At 46.6% G+C, this 15,403-nt stretch overlaps 1 protein-coding gene across 1 annotated transcript in view; it reads right to left on the bottom strand.

Annotated features, from left to right (window-relative positions):
• Window positions 1-15,403, bottom strand: part of CCDC47 (coiled-coil domain containing 47) — a 240,077-nt gene that overhangs the window by 84,410 nt on the left and 140,264 nt on the right. The window contains exons 8-9 of the mRNA XM_086923806.1: window positions 3,631-3,741; window positions 2,488-2,573 (exon numbers count right to left, since the gene is read on the bottom strand). Of these exons, the coding sequence (XP_086779932.1) occupies window positions 2,488-2,573; window positions 3,631-3,741 (197 nt within the window). The remainder of the gene's footprint in view (window positions 1-2,487; window positions 2,574-3,630; window positions 3,742-15,403) is intronic.

A 15,403-nucleotide genomic window follows, 5' to 3' on the forward strand; every position in this document is an offset into this window, starting at 1 on the left:
GTGATGAATGCTATCTAAATCCTTCCAATCAACCTTACTTTCCTCTGAAGACCCAACTGTAAGATTACAAACCTCAATAAATGCAGCCTACCCGTCTTTACAGCATCTCCCAGCAGAAGAGAGAAGCTGATATGCTGGTTGCGCGAACGTTTGGTTCAGAGTTATGTAGGCTGGCCCTTAACTGGATTACAGATTTAAAATACAAACAATGAGAATCAACCAATAAACTACGTGGATATTTTCCCCAAAATGACTAGCAAACTAATTCAACCATTTTTACCGACTTGAAGGGTTTTCTCTTGCCCTTCCTTATTATTGGTCTGTCAAAATTGAAAAAATGCTCTGAACAAGAAAAGTTCAAGCTGGTTTCCAAGAAGCCAGTGTTTTAGATGGGTTCCAAAACATCATTAAACTGTCTATCCATGAAACAGCCTTTACAACGTGGGATGAGCCATGCGTGCTCTTTCCCCGCAGGTGGATCAGTGTTTCTGCCTGTCTGGCAGTCTAGCTGACCGGCTAAGTGGGGAGAGGAACAGGAAGTATTGGGACAGGAAGCTCAGGGTGTGATGAGGCAAGTGCGGCTGGGGGGAGCCTAGTTTTTATGGGTAGTGATTAGTTTTAGGGCTCGGGTGTGTCGGGTCGTGTTTTTGTTAGGTGGCAGGGTTTTAGAGCTCGGGGGGGGGGGGGGGGGGGGAAGGGGGTCGGGTAGTTTAAAGCGTTGGGTTTTAGACCTCAGGGCAGGGGAGAAGGGAAAGGGGTAGTTTTATTGGTAGGGCGGGGTCAGATTTAGGGGTCAGGGTGAGGAGTCAGGGTAGTTTTAAGGGCTGGGGCAGGGTGGATTACAGGGCGTGGGTATCAAGTGTTAAGGCGCAGGGCAGGTGGGCTGGAATATGGAATTTACCATGCATATCCCTTAAGCAAACATGCCTTTACAATGAAATTTGTTGTAAAGGCATGCGTGGTAAAGGCGTGGTCGTTCAGACCGCGTTGTTAAGGCATGCGTGGTAGTACAATTGGCTCATCCTGTTGCTTTGTTAACTTAAACCTTGCTAGTCGTGAAAAGAGTGCTTTCTGCAGAAGTAGTGATATAAACATATCAACCAAGATAAACCTTGAATTACATTTCTTCGGATGCATGTGTTTTTAAAACATGAAACCAGAGAGCAAATTCATTAGCCAAAAGTACAATCTAAGGGTTACATATCATGCAGTTCAGAAAGTTTGAGCCAAATTGACTTTCTTTGGACGCATGCGCAAGGTAGCAGTCCAAGGACAATGGAAAAAATAGATAACCTTTATAACCCAGCAGTTTCTCTCCAATCAATGGTAGATTTAGAACCACTTCTATTGCCCTCCCATCAAAGGGACTCTGTTAGAAAGTAGAGACTTTAAATATGGTGGCATTGCCCTACTCTTGGACCCAGCCCCAAAATTACACATCTACCACAAAGAAGCAAGCTGTCAGACAAGTAGGTTCTAGTTCTAGGGTCATAGTCTTCAAACGCGTTAATATCAAGCCCCAAAACTAAATACTTGCAAAGGTAAATAATCAGGCTCCCAGGACTGTCAAACCAATTTTCTCAATTATTCTATAAAATGGACAGCTTTGAACATATTTTGAAATTATTTTCTGTTACCCATTTCAAAAATGTGGAATGCCAACATGCTAGCTGCAGCTGGACTCCCTAAATTGTAAAAGTATCCACAGGGTGATCCTTTATTTAAAAAAGGCGGCGGGTGAGAGGGGCTTTGAGGGTTATATAATCCCTTTCCTTGCCCTACCCACACAAATCATTCTAACACCTACTTCTAGACAGGATATGAGTAAACAAATATCGGAAATGCCAATAGGCCGGCTAAAGAAACGGTGTATGGTAATGTGAAGCACTACAAAAAATTGTACAGGAATAGATATATACGTGTGTGGAAGCAAAGAACTGTAGTATAATGTTGGTGTAAGTTAAAAGGTCAAGTAATAGTTGCATTGTCAAGCCAGCCCTAAAAATCCATGTAGGTTAATGACTGCCCGCCTCTAAATCAGTGTTGCTGCCAGAGAAAAATAACATAAGTTACCTGGTGATTTAAGATATTTTACTAGCATTCCAATGACACACGTGCACCTTAAAGTACAATCTTAGGCAGCTGGATGAATAATTTTTTTATCACAGATGCGTAGAGGCAGAGTTAATCTCTGCCACAGATCAAAACGTTTACTTCTAGCGCTCAAATGTGGCCAAAGCCCATGTCAAGTGATGCTCACATAATTGTCTGGCGGCCGCTGCGCTAAAAATTCATACAATAAAAAAGACACTACTTGATGGCCCATTACAGTGTGTCTCACTGCCACTCGCACTCCCTTGAAATCAATTCAGGCCCCCTAGAAAGGCCGCCCCAGTTTGAAGATACTTGCTCAAAGGGAACTTTCGAGCCTGCAGTGAGCAGCAGACAATTTACACTACAATTAAATGTCAGATCTTATATACATACTCTTGCATTACTTTTGCACCGGAAAACTGGTCCGAAAATTGGATCGACTCAATTTTGTCAGCATAGTGTGTGAGGAAATGTGCCATCTAAAAAAGAGAGAAAAGCGGGCATGAACAGCGTCACAAACACTGTGGAAACCAGCACTTTATCTTCAGGAAACACACACTAGCTCTACATAATTCAATATAAATTGGTAATTGCATTAATGCTTTCCTAAACTCCAATGTCGATGAAATTAGAAATGGAGTAAAGACTACTGGCGAAACACAAAATAGGTACACTCCGACCTATCTTGTCACAACCCTCTTAGCCCTTCCCTGTCACCAACCAGATACAACTTGCTGCTAAGCCCTCCTCTGCTAAACTAAATGCTCTCAAGTAACCGAAAAGTGACTAACAATGCTATATAAAAATAACACAAGTTCCTGTACTTACTGACACCCAATCCACCCACCTGTGCACTCATTGGGCTTTGAAAATCCAAGTCTACAAACCGCATGACCCACACATGCAATCTACAGGGCCAGATCTTTTAAATAATCGGGTTATTTAATAAAGTTTGTAGGGTTCGTAATAAGAATCAACCAGAGGTTCATCATACATTGGCATATGGTTTCCAAACAAATTGGTTGACTGATTTCCTGTAACCCGATTTATAATTAATTGAGTTTGCCAACCTTAAATATAGAATGCCAAGTAATCAGGTCTGCTTTATAGTGCTCCCTTAATGCTTTAATCAGTTCTGTTAATTCTCATTGTGAACTTGCTTGTCCAAGGAGAGAAACAGATTGTGAGCACTGGTGACTTAAGTCCGCACAGAAAAGAAAAACAGCCTTAGAGCAAGGGAAGATGCTGCAAACAGAGGGTCTAAGTACTGTCAATTATGACACAGTCCACTGTGAACAGGGCTAACAGCCTATTAATTATCAAGATCAGACCTGACTGGCAAAGGATTAAGTAGATTCACTAATGATGCAAAGGACCACTGAGTTGCAAGTCTGCAAGACCCTAAAAATACTTGTGACTTGAATCAGAGGGAACTTTGGCCAATTATTTGAAATCCAAGTCCAATCAGCAACCACAGTATAATACATGTTCCATCTCATCTAATTACACAAACTGAGCATTATCCCTTCACTGCACCTTTGTGTCCATAATTCCCTCAGTGACCTCTCCCATCTCCGAAATGATCGCAAGTGACTCTGGAAGCCCATACTTCGCCCCAGATTTGGGTTTGTCGCTGCAGAACTCACCCTGCATAAAGAAGAGGAGATAGACAATCATAAGTACACGCAGAGAAATCCAGGGAGCAATTATGTAAGGGTGTTTACAAACAGATGTGCATTTCTGTAATTTCTTAAGATTGTGGCTGGGTTCTCTTTGCATTGTACAATCGAATGTTAGTCAAATTATTGGTTGTAAGGAACATTTTGAAGATTAATGTAAGCCAATGACATTAAGACTGCTCCAATTGTAACCCCACAAGCAGGAACAGATGATAAGTCACATGACAATAGTGTCTTCGGAAGATGCCTGCATCAAAGCACTAATGCAACGCCATGTGCCTTAATCTTCTGAGGGATAACAGTGAACTAACAGGAACATTAAAAAACTCTCTCGCTCCATGTCAGTCTACTAGTCATCATGTAAGCCCTACAACAGAAAAGCTAGTAGAATAATTCACAACCCCTTAACTGCTGGAGCTTCACCCAGCAGCAGCTCCTCCGCAAAGGCAGAGGAGCGTCGCCCCACTGGCTCAGAGCCAGCAGTTGAAAAATAAAACAATATTTTATTATTGTTTTATTTTTCAACGGCTGGCTGAGCCAGCGTGTGCAGGGCGGGCCATGGCATATGGGGCAGAATAACGTGCACTGCCTGCTATGCATGTCTTAGGTTGGCCAAACGACTGGAGCAGTTAGGTTACTCCAACCCAGCTGTATTGGCTAGCCGGGTTGAAGAAACGGCACAGACTCCCTGTGCCTGAGCGATCGCTAAACAAGCCAGCTCAGGAAAATCCCTGCACTGGAAGCAGAGGAGCACCGAGGCACAAGGCGGAAGGGGCAACATTAGGGAAGATTTCTTTCTTTATTATTAAACCAGTGCCCCCACGCTCCCCGTGCCCCCTTTACCTGTCCCACCACAGTTTGTTGCATTGGCTGCCATTGACTTCACCCCCCCACAGCGGAGCCCTTTCTTGGCTATTTGAGGTATTTCCTGCTTAGGGTTCCATAACTTTTTTCCCCACATAATATATCCATCCTAAATTTGCACTCTTCTTTCCAACATCTAGGGGATTCTGAAAGAAACCAGAGTATGTGCATCCCCCTGGATGGGACCGTGAAAATAGGCAAAATATAGCTAAATTTTGAGTTTTGGAGGGGTGGAGGGGGGGGGGGGGGGAGGGGGGGGGGAATAGGAAGAAAAGTGCTCCAGATAAAAGGGCTTTTCTCTAAAAATGGCATCAACAAACGATTTGCTGTGCTAAAGTCACCATCTTCCGACTTTCAGAAACATGCTGAGTTGAATAAAAAAAAACTAATTTAACACAGTTTTGGCAGTTTTCAAAGAGGTAGCCCATATTTCCCATTTTTCTTGCTCTCAACCTACTTCCAGTTTGTGGTGGAAACCAGTGTGAAACTTTTGGGTGATCCAGGAAAGCTATAGATTTCTGAAATGTATACAGAAGGCCTTATGATGTTTGTGGGACTGCCACCGACAGGCAGTCAGTGGTGGTCCCACCGACATCCAGGCTTGCGGTCTGTCCGCCACATAAATATGCGGTCGGTCAGACCACAATGGTCGGAGGGACAGACCGGCTCAGGGTGCCTGTTGGGGCGGCGATTGGACCGAAATCCCTACAATGGAGTTGGTGCAGGCACAGGCACTGCCATAGGGAGTACGATGTCCATTTCCATCAGCCTTTAGAGGGCAGTTCCACCGTCATTTAAAGACAGATAAAAAGGGACTTTGTGGGCCCCAAGCAGGGCCCCCAACCCCTGTGGGCCACTAATCAGTGGCCAAGGTGGCACATGTGGTTCCCTCACACATATCATTGGACCGTGTGCCAGACACCCCATGGTGCCTGGCACACGGTTGTGCACAAAGTGCTGAATAACACTGCGGTTTGTGTTAGGGTCCTTTTCCACAGCCGCACACAAGCCACAGTGTCGTTGAGCACTTTCCGACTGTCGTGCTTGAGTTCCTATCGTAATATGGCGGGTGGGTCCTCCGACTACTTAGGATGGCAGTTGATCATCCGACCGACCACCATCGTTAAAAGCCCCAGAATTCCAAATTCAGCAAGAGGTCACATAAGTAGATTCCCCAAGGTTTTCCCATAGAAACTGTTGAAATAAAGAAATATTGAAAATAACTAGGAAAAAACAGCCATTTGTGATAACATTTTCATCTGCAACTTCTTTGTCATAATAACGGATACATTTTTTTAAATAATAAAACAAACACTATACCATTACGTTAGCTAGACCCTTCTGGTTGCGGGAATATATAGGGTTTGTAGGTTCTTCAAGAATCCTAGGTACATAGAGGCAACAACGGGGCTGCACCATACAATGCGTTTCATTGTGTACCAATTATAGACCAACTCATGGTAAAATAAGTGTAGTGAAAAATGGGTATCAAGGTAAAATACGTATTTCTGAAATGGCCACAAGCTAAAGAGTATGAGCAGGGGTTATTTGTACATCTCTGATTTTGTGTGCCCCCGTAGTAGCATATGGTTAAGAGGGTAATTTTCGAATTGTCGTCTTGCTTACATACTGGCTTACATTTGGAAGCATTTTATCAATTGTCCATATTTTGCAATGTCATCCGGATGTGATGGCCTCAACGGATGTGTGTCAATCCCCTCCTTGGGTAAACCAGTCTGGACGTTCTGCCGATGAGTCGCCACATACTCGGACCCACTGGTTTCCTGAAACATACCCAAGGACTCAGGCTCATGTTCCTCGAAGAAAAATAATTGTTCTTCCTAATCTTTTTGTGGCTCTGGGGTCATAGGAGGTTTGAGTTCTTCAGTGTCCTTGTCAATTTGTTGCTTTTCCTTCAAAATTTTCCACAGAATTTGAAATTCTCAAAGGAATGCATCAAAGTCTTATTTTTTGTAATATCACAACCATTTCGGCCTCAAGGTGCCTCTTCTTTCACTCTATTTCAGCACCCATTTCCTTTTCATCGTCAAGAATTCCTCCGTCAGTGTATCGCTTATCCCTTTTTTCCGGACCTCTTGACTTTGTTCGTCTTTCGAAGTCGACACGTCCCGATTTCGGTCATTTTTCAACGTCATTGTCTTTTCGGATGTTCACCCACTTGGGGTGTCCTTGCTGTGAGACCAGAGGGGTTCTTTTGACCTCAGCTTCCCTTCGGTCAGGGAGATTTTCGATGCAGAGACAGCCCTTTGCGATTTCGATTGATCAAGACCCCATTGAGTTTCTTTAGTGTTACCTGGGCTACCTTTTCCTTGTGTTTATTTGGCATCTGAGTCTTCCCCCTCGGCGATGTAATATTCCTCCTCGCCGGAGGACCCCAGGTCTCAGCCGTTGAGTCTCTTTTTGCCCCTGTATGGCGTAGTGTGCTTGCCTTAGTTTTTCTCTTGCCTTTAAAGTCTTTGGCTTGAAGTTTACGAAGACCTCACAGTCGTCGCTCTTAGGTCTAGTGGAAGACAAAGGTTGAACACTTGATGATTGTTTTTTGGTGCGAATTTATGGTGGCACTTGAGACAGAACTGGAATGGTGTCTTCTCCATATCACGCGGAATAGGACCCTCCCTCCCCCCTGAGAATTCTCCAGTTCACCATAGACTTTTGTAAATCAATGAATTGTTATTTGGTACCTCTTTTCAGCGGTCTTCGCCAGTATTCCCTGGAACTTTCATCCAACTACTACTTTTCATGAATTGAAGAGCCTTCAGCTATGCTTCCAGCCCAAACAGTAGTAAAAAAGAATCTGAAGATGGCGACCACGCAGAGAAGGTTCCGTGGGGGGCATATGACGTCAGAGGAGGCTGGATTAGACACCAAATGATGGGACAGTCGACGCCACCCCCAAACAAAAAAAAACAAAAAATATAGAAGAACTGCTACTATCACAGTGGAGAGAATTCCAGACCCAACCACTAAATGGCGGTATAATGCACAGCGTGTGAATCCAGAAACGATTCACACAACAAAAAGGAGAAAACTTACACAACCATCCTTATTTATTGGTACCATCACATTACTTTCACTTTTCTGTCCTTAGTTTGATACAGAAATCCAGTATAACTCCTGAGTACCAATACATTTGTCCATGAGTTTAATCTTTAGATCTGGATGCATTCAGGTTTAATTTTTTACAGTCAGTCAGGTGTTGCCCATACTCCGGTTACAGGGATGTGTCTCCTTCCTCTGTGATGTTTAGGATTGTTTGCACCTCCTGTCTTGATTTTACAAACACTTCCTTTTTATTCCATTTGAACATTATGCTAGGGGGAAAATACATTAGTTATCTCACGCACTTTGCGTTCAGCATCTTCTCGACTGATCTGTAGAATCTCCATTTCACTATAGTTGATGGACCTACGTCCTGAAATATAATAATACTGTCCCCACAGAGAATAGTTTGTGTACACCTCACAGTAAGGACCACCTGCTTCATTTGGTAGAAAGACATCTTTGTTACTAAGCTGCAAGATCATGCACTGGCGCTTTTCTTTCTCACTTGGTCAGCCCTTTCAATACCTCTGGGGAAGTCTTCACCCTTACACAAAATCATTCTTAAGAGCTCTTGTAGACACTGCGCAATGTTGTCTCTCTTTTTGCCCTCTTCTCAGACTCCAGTTTCAAAATTAGCCTCTACTGGACCTATTTTCCTGATCCTCAGATTTGTCCCATCAGCTATTTTACTTGATGCTCTACGGAGACTATAGATATCGTAACTATTTGGCTTATGTCTGATAATGATTCCAGATATTGTTCCGTGGAGTCAGTACGAGAGTCTCTTAAGATCCGATATTGCAGTCCCCAAGTCAGATAGGAGTTTGAGGCCATGAGAACTTTATTTAAAATTACCTTGTTGAGGTTGGCTAAGCAGCTTTGCAAATATTCCTGCGGTGGGGGGGAATGGGGGTGTGCACCGATCTTGCAGTCATCTTGGTGGTTTCCCCTCCCCTGCCTCCACTAAATAGGCCGATCGGTCAACAATATAGTGCAGTATGGCTTGCCTAGATACCTTTCCAATATAGTCGAGGTCTTGTGTTCCTTTAATTTGTGGGCCCCATGCTTGCCTGTGTTGGTTATTGTAAAGGGCTGCATTTGTGTGTGCTGCCCCACAACAACTTTTACATTGTCTGTCGTCTCTCTACTTTTATCTCATCCTCAATTTCATGGAACTGCTCCCCAAACCCTGCTGCTTTCATTAAATTGTATTTTGTTGTGGTCATCCCTCTCCTACTCACCATCATACAAGGTCTTCTGGGACACAATTACTTTAGAGGTCAGCAGGGTGACTGCTTCTGCTCCCATATACTTCTCAACATGCTCTTGCTACCCGGAGCCTGTGGGAGTGAGGGAGCTCCACCCCATGTGCTCAAGCCTCTCTCCGGCACCCCATGCCAAGCTCGGCTTCCCTGAAAAATGGCTCATCTCCTCTCTCGTAAGTTGCACCCAGAATATCCTGCTGGTCAGTACGACTCTTACATTCCCACCACGCTGGCCCCTTGTTGAATGAGGTGGCAATGCTTTCCCATAGCTAGTTTGTCAGCGGCCACTATTGACCCCATTCTGTTTACCCTTCTATAGAGTGTCTCTCAAGTCCCATCGCTTGACATAAGTCCCATCGCTTGACATATGTGCCTTTGAAGTGCCGAAATCTGTAAATCTGCCACTTGTTGCATTCCCTAGGGATCTGATCCACCTGCCCATCTCCTTATGACTATGGTCCTCTCGCACACCAGGGAGTGGCAGGCAAGAGCTGCAGCTCCACAGCAATCTTAGCTCTGACTCCTTCAGATATATTTATAACATTATTAGATCTTTCAAATACTTCAGTCTGTGCTAGCTGGAAATGGCAGTGCTGAATGTACCTGCCAAGCAGACATATCACATCACATTTGTCACCTTCACCCAGTCACAAATTTTAGCATTCTAGAACTTACAGTTTTGATCTCAGCACTCAAGTATATGATTGAAAATTCCAACATGCAAAGAACTGATGGATATTTAAAATCTTGTGTTGCTCTTTTATTGGGTTACACATTTTTAAACAAACTTGTGTCTTCATGTGTCTAGTTATATTTTTAAATAATAAAATTAGCACCATTCATTTCATTTCTGTGCTTTATAAAATATGTTGAGCATAACAACAATTTTCATGTCTAGGTTTGTATTTTAGCTCTAAGAGCCAAAGGCAGACCCACGCTTGTCAGAAGCTTGGCTCTCCCCATGATTATTTTGGCTTGCCCACTTCGATAAAGGACATTTGGGGTACACAAGTTGTAGGAGGGATTCTGAAAAGGGATTCTGCACAAAATGCATTAATTAAATGGCCATTGAAGGCAATACTAGAATGGTTTAGACATTATGAACTGCAGCACTTCGAGAAAATAGGTGGCAAACACTTACTTTAGGGGAATGCCTGAAAGATTATAGTTAGATGATATAGTCTTAGAACATACATCCATCTTACTTTCCACTGTCAAGGTGTGTTGGATATTGGTACCCGAGACCAGAAAAACAACTGGAAAGGAGTCCTGGAGAATAGTTGGGTCCACTTGTAAGGTACCCATCAAAATGACACTGTGGCATCTTAAAACATTAGTCAAGGTTGCAAACGTTCTTGTGTCTCACCCTGATTTCATGTGAACACTGGCATACTGCAGAGTTTAAAAACTAGGTAGAGGGGAAAGAACACTATTTTCTTCTTTATACTGTACGCATGATGAGGCACCCAACAACATAAAAAACAGGGAAATAAGATCCATACAGTTTTTATGATGGGGACCTACCCAGGTAGGTCTTATGAATCCTTAAAAGGAAATGGGAATTTTTGACCTAGAGGGTAATCCAAATGACGTTGGAACTCTTAGGTGTTGCCGCCCTAATATGAGGAGCCCTATATGATGCCTCTAGAAATAGCAGCCCCTTGGGACACCCAGTGCTCATCCATGATATCGAGGATGCTCAGAGGGGAAAAACTGAAAAATGTTTATTTCTAAGGTTGGGTTCAGAGAGAAATAGGTAAGAGCATATCTCCAACATATAGGGTATCAACAAATAATTAGGTTTGGGAAAGGAGAAATTAATAACTCCGCCGGCTGGCTAAATTATCCTATTTTATCTGCGACAGCTGGGGCCGGGGGCACATTGGTGGGGGCCTGACCCGCCCAGAGAGAGCCGGCGTCTAGGTTGACTTGCCCAGAGCCCTGGAGTGACTTGAGGAGCAGAGGCCTCAAGGCGAGTGTTCTGCCGAAGCACATGCTAGATGGCAGCAAGGAGAAGGGCCGGGGCTGCGGAGCGCTTGCAGGCATTCCGCTGACGAAGGACAAGGGGCAGGGAGAGCGGAGCAGAGGGCGAGTGTGGAGAGGCGGCAAAAGAGACTGGATGACACTGCGGAGGCGCTGCATCAGGGCCGGAGCCTGAAGCGCGAGTACCCCTGCTGGGGGAGGCACACCCGGGACTACAAAGACCAAATTAGCGGACCCAGTGGGGGTGTAAATCCGGTGGCAGTGTGGCCGATGGGGATCCTGGCAGTGAGACGTCTGTGGCTGGCAGAGTGGCCCCCTGAAAGAGATGGCGGTCGGAGGGCAAATCGGTGACTTGCAGTGTATGCGGAATTGACCTGGAGCTGTGCCGGGAAGCTGACTGGGCCCATGGAGCCTGAAACAAGGTGCAGGGGAGGGCGTGGGGGGGGTGGAGCCCCGAGAGCCCGGGCTGGTGACAGGGAAAACACCGCTGATGGGACATAGAAGGCAAAAAGGTCAGTGTGCACACCATAGGTGGCCCTAGTGAAAGGAGGGTTTACCCAAGGCCAGAATTTAAGTGCCCAGAACTGCACGGTTCTGGGGGAGTGTATGATAGGGAAAAGGCTGTCGGGCCTTGGCACCCTTACAAAGGAGAGGACTTGGTTCCCCAAAAGGGTGGACGAGGAAGCGCAGGACGGATGCTTAGTGCCGCTGAGAGTGAGACCACAGGGTGTACCGCGGCAACAGTAAACTGAAGGAAGCGAAGCCCAGAGGCAGACTGAGGCTCGGAAGAACAGGCATTGGAAGCCCAGGGGGGGTACAGGCCAGACTCTCGGTTGGACACCATCCCCTCCTTATGATCGGAAAGCCCAGAGAGGCAACCGGGGCCCTCCCTGGAACATTAGGAAACTGTGCGAGCAGGTGCAGAAGGAATCGGGGAGCCAGCTCTCGGAAAATCCGGTTCAACAGAAATTGTCCAAAATACTGGAGGCTATTGCTGACACTACAGCAACGCTCCACCAGGACATAAGCGCAGTGGGTCTGGGCCTGCTGAGAGCAGAGCATGCCAAACTGGCTGACAGGGTAAAGCTGACCGAATCCTACCTGGCGGACATGGCACCGGCGCAACAGGCATTGACACTCCAGATGGGGGACTTCACTAGCAGGATCTGCACGTTGGAGCAGAGAGCAGAGGATGAGGAAGGGCAGAATAGAAGGAATAATGTGAGGGTCCTGTGGGAGTGGAAGAAGACAATCTGATTAGGTACCTGAAGGGCTGGCTCTGAGAGGTGGTTGCGCCAGAGGGCTTGTCACCTTTCTACACATTGGTGAGGGAGCACCACGTACCTGCCAGGCCGCCTGCCCCGGGCAGGACCCTGCGCCCATTGGTGGCCAGTCTCCTCCATTTCAAGGAGAGAGACACTCTTCTACAAACGGCACGATCTGAGGGGCATTATGTGGTCGGAAACAGTAAAGTTTCACTCTTCCCGAGCTATGCTTTGGAGGTCCAGAGGCTGCATACTTCCTTTCTGGAAGTTAAGAAAGCTCTATAGGAGGAATGGATCCAGTACTCATTGATGTTTCCGGCTGGGTTGTGAGTTCTTTTGGATTGGAATGCCCTTCTGTGTGGATCCCAAAGCAGAGTGACACTGGATTGAGGCCTATAGAACAGAATGCCTATCTGCAGCGCAGAAGACAGGGGGACCGCCTTGGGAACAAGAACCCAGGAACAGGCTCAGGAGGCGAGGAATCTCCAAGAATCCAAGTTCCTCACAGATGGAGAAGGAAAGGGCTGAGGCGCTGCAGGATGTGGCAGCCAAGATGGAGGGCTGGAGATAATCATCAGAGAAGGCTGCCAGCTCAAGGAGGGGGACTGAATTGTCGGACTCGGCCTTATCCCGTAGCGGTAGTGTTAAACTGCTGGTGGTGACCCCGAATACAGCTGATGAGATTATTTAGAATGCTGTCCAACACTTTCCCCTTCCCTCTTTCTTCCTATTTTGCGCTCTCTCTTTGGCTCAGGGATCCGGAAGGGGCGCGGGCGGCCGGGATAGCCCCTGGGTGCTGGCCAGATCTGCAAATCAAGGCTGACGCGCCAGATGCAAACCTTATTGTCTTGGTTTCCTGTGGTAACTACTACGCTCCCTTTGGGTTTTACACTTTGGGTTTTACTAGTTGATGCAGTCTTATCTGCGGTTTGGGTGGATGGCCGTTGCGAGACTGTTCTGGGGTTGGGGTGTTTTCCTATGGGGATTTTTTGTTGTTGATTTTTTGTGTTTTAAGTGCCGAGGGGGGTGGGAGGGTATGACAGGACTAATAGCTGGGAGTGCAGCAAAAACAGACTAGGAGGAGTGGTGCCCAGCCACCATGCCGTCTACACATAATACACTAAAGTTTATAACGTGGAACATAAGAGGGATTGGGTCCATGTCTAAGAGATACAAGGTGTACGCATACTTAAAGAGGAGGGACGTTCATAGCCCTCTTGCAGGAGGACCCACCTGATTGGTAGAGAAGTGGAAAAACTATGTAGGAGATAGAGGGGTCAGATATACACTACTACCTTCTTGGCGTATGCCAGAGGGGTGTTGATATGGTTAAGACCTGGGGTCCTCTTCAACCACATCTGTACCAAGATTGATAGTGACGGCAGGGAGGGAGGTGATGCTGGGCAGTGTGAGAACAGGTGATGTTCCTTAATGCCCTTTCAATCCATATTGCTGGCTGCGTAGTAGGGTTCTCTGTGATGGGGGGGCTTTTATTGCTTTGCAGACATCACGGCGGACCGCTCGCACCCAGCTCTCCCGGTAGCACAGGCCCACTGCATGGCAGCAGGGTTCCGGGGTTGTATAGAACATTGGGGCTTAGATGATATCTGGAGGGTGCAGCATACGAATGACATAAAATACTCATACCTCTCCCCAATGCACCAGGTACACACCAGGCTAGACACCTTTCTGTGCATACCAGACTTTAGCGCCTCAGTTATACATACAGAATACCTTGGTAGGACCTTTTCAGACCACAGTCCCTCATTAAGGACACATCAACCCCTAGGGAGAAGCCCCCCGATCCCACTGTGCAGATTGAACCCTTTGATGTTGGATTCCGTGTATCCTGACAGGGGATTTAGAAAGGGATTCAGAGTGGTTGCAATTGTGGCTCTCGGAGAGGCTGGATGATCTTGCCCCAGTGAGGCCTACTCGCAATATTGCAAAATGGGCGGTTTACCGAAGCACTGGCGGCTTCACGACGGCAGTGCATGGTGGCTGAAAGAGCGTGGCGTGCGCAATATGACCCGGTGGCAAAACGCGCCTACAGAGCCTCTGTTAAAGCATACCATCGCGACATTCTCTCTGAGAAGAGAGGCTATTTTTCTAGAAAAATTGAGACTGCCTCTAATTCATGTAAGGAGCTATTTGCCATTGTGAGGGAATTTATGGCCCCTCGTGATTCTTCGACCCAGGCACCTCCCACGGAGGCATGGGTGAGTGCCCTGGCCAACTTCTTCACCTCCAAGATCAAGCGGATTCAGGATTCCTTTCCCTTGAAGGGACCTGAGGTTTTTTACTCTTCGGAGGGTGGCCCTGCTTCCGCAACTAGTGCAGACTCTATTCTGGCAGACTTTCCACCACTCTCAGCCTCCTCATCCTTGGACCTGATGTCCTGCCTTAAACGGGCTCACCTCGTGACGCATGCCCTGCCAAATTTTTGGCTAAAATGGCCGAAGTCATCAATCCCATTGTGAACCCCCTTTTGAACTATTCCCTTAGTGAGGGTGTAGTCCCCCAGATCTGGAAGCAGGCGATGATTATTCCTCTGCTTAAAAAGCCCGGTCTGGACTCGGAGGTACTGGCCAATTATAGGCCTATCTCGCTTCTGCCCGCTTTTGCCAAGATCCTCGAGAAGCATGTGCACAAGGTGCTCTCCGATTATCTGGAATCACATGATCTACTGCACCCCACTCAATCCGGCTTCCGCACTAACTTAAGCACCGAAACAGCGCTTCTGGAAGTTTCGGAGGCTATTAAGGAGGTGCTGGATTCAGGTGGCAAAGCGATGCTCGATCTGTCGGCGGCCTTTGACACCGTCCCCCACAAGGGTCTCCTCGTCAGACTTCATGAGATCGGTCTGAGGGGGACGGTGCTCATCTGGTTTCGATCTTTCTTGGCGGGCCGTCGACAAACGGTCTGGGCCTCCTCCAGTTCCGCCGAGATGCCGTCATTGGGTGTCGGAGTCCCTCAGGGCTCTGTGCTGAGCCCGACTCTTTTTAATATCTTTATGACCCCTCTGGCGGCACTGGCGGAATCTTTCGGGGCCCAGATCGTTTCCTACGCAGATGACACCCAGCTCCTCTTTACGTGCGGGAAAGGTGCGGATTTTGATGGAGTATTCGGGGTTGCCTTGGGGCTGTTTTTAATTGGTTCCAACCGAACAGCCTCAAGTGCAACTCGGATA

This window comes from Lissotriton vulgaris, chromosome 5 (assembly GCF_964263255.1).
Source record: "Lissotriton vulgaris chromosome 5, aLisVul1.2, whole genome shotgun sequence".
In the NCBI taxonomy this organism is placed as follows: Eukaryota; Metazoa; Chordata; class Amphibia; order Caudata; family Salamandridae; genus Lissotriton; species Lissotriton vulgaris.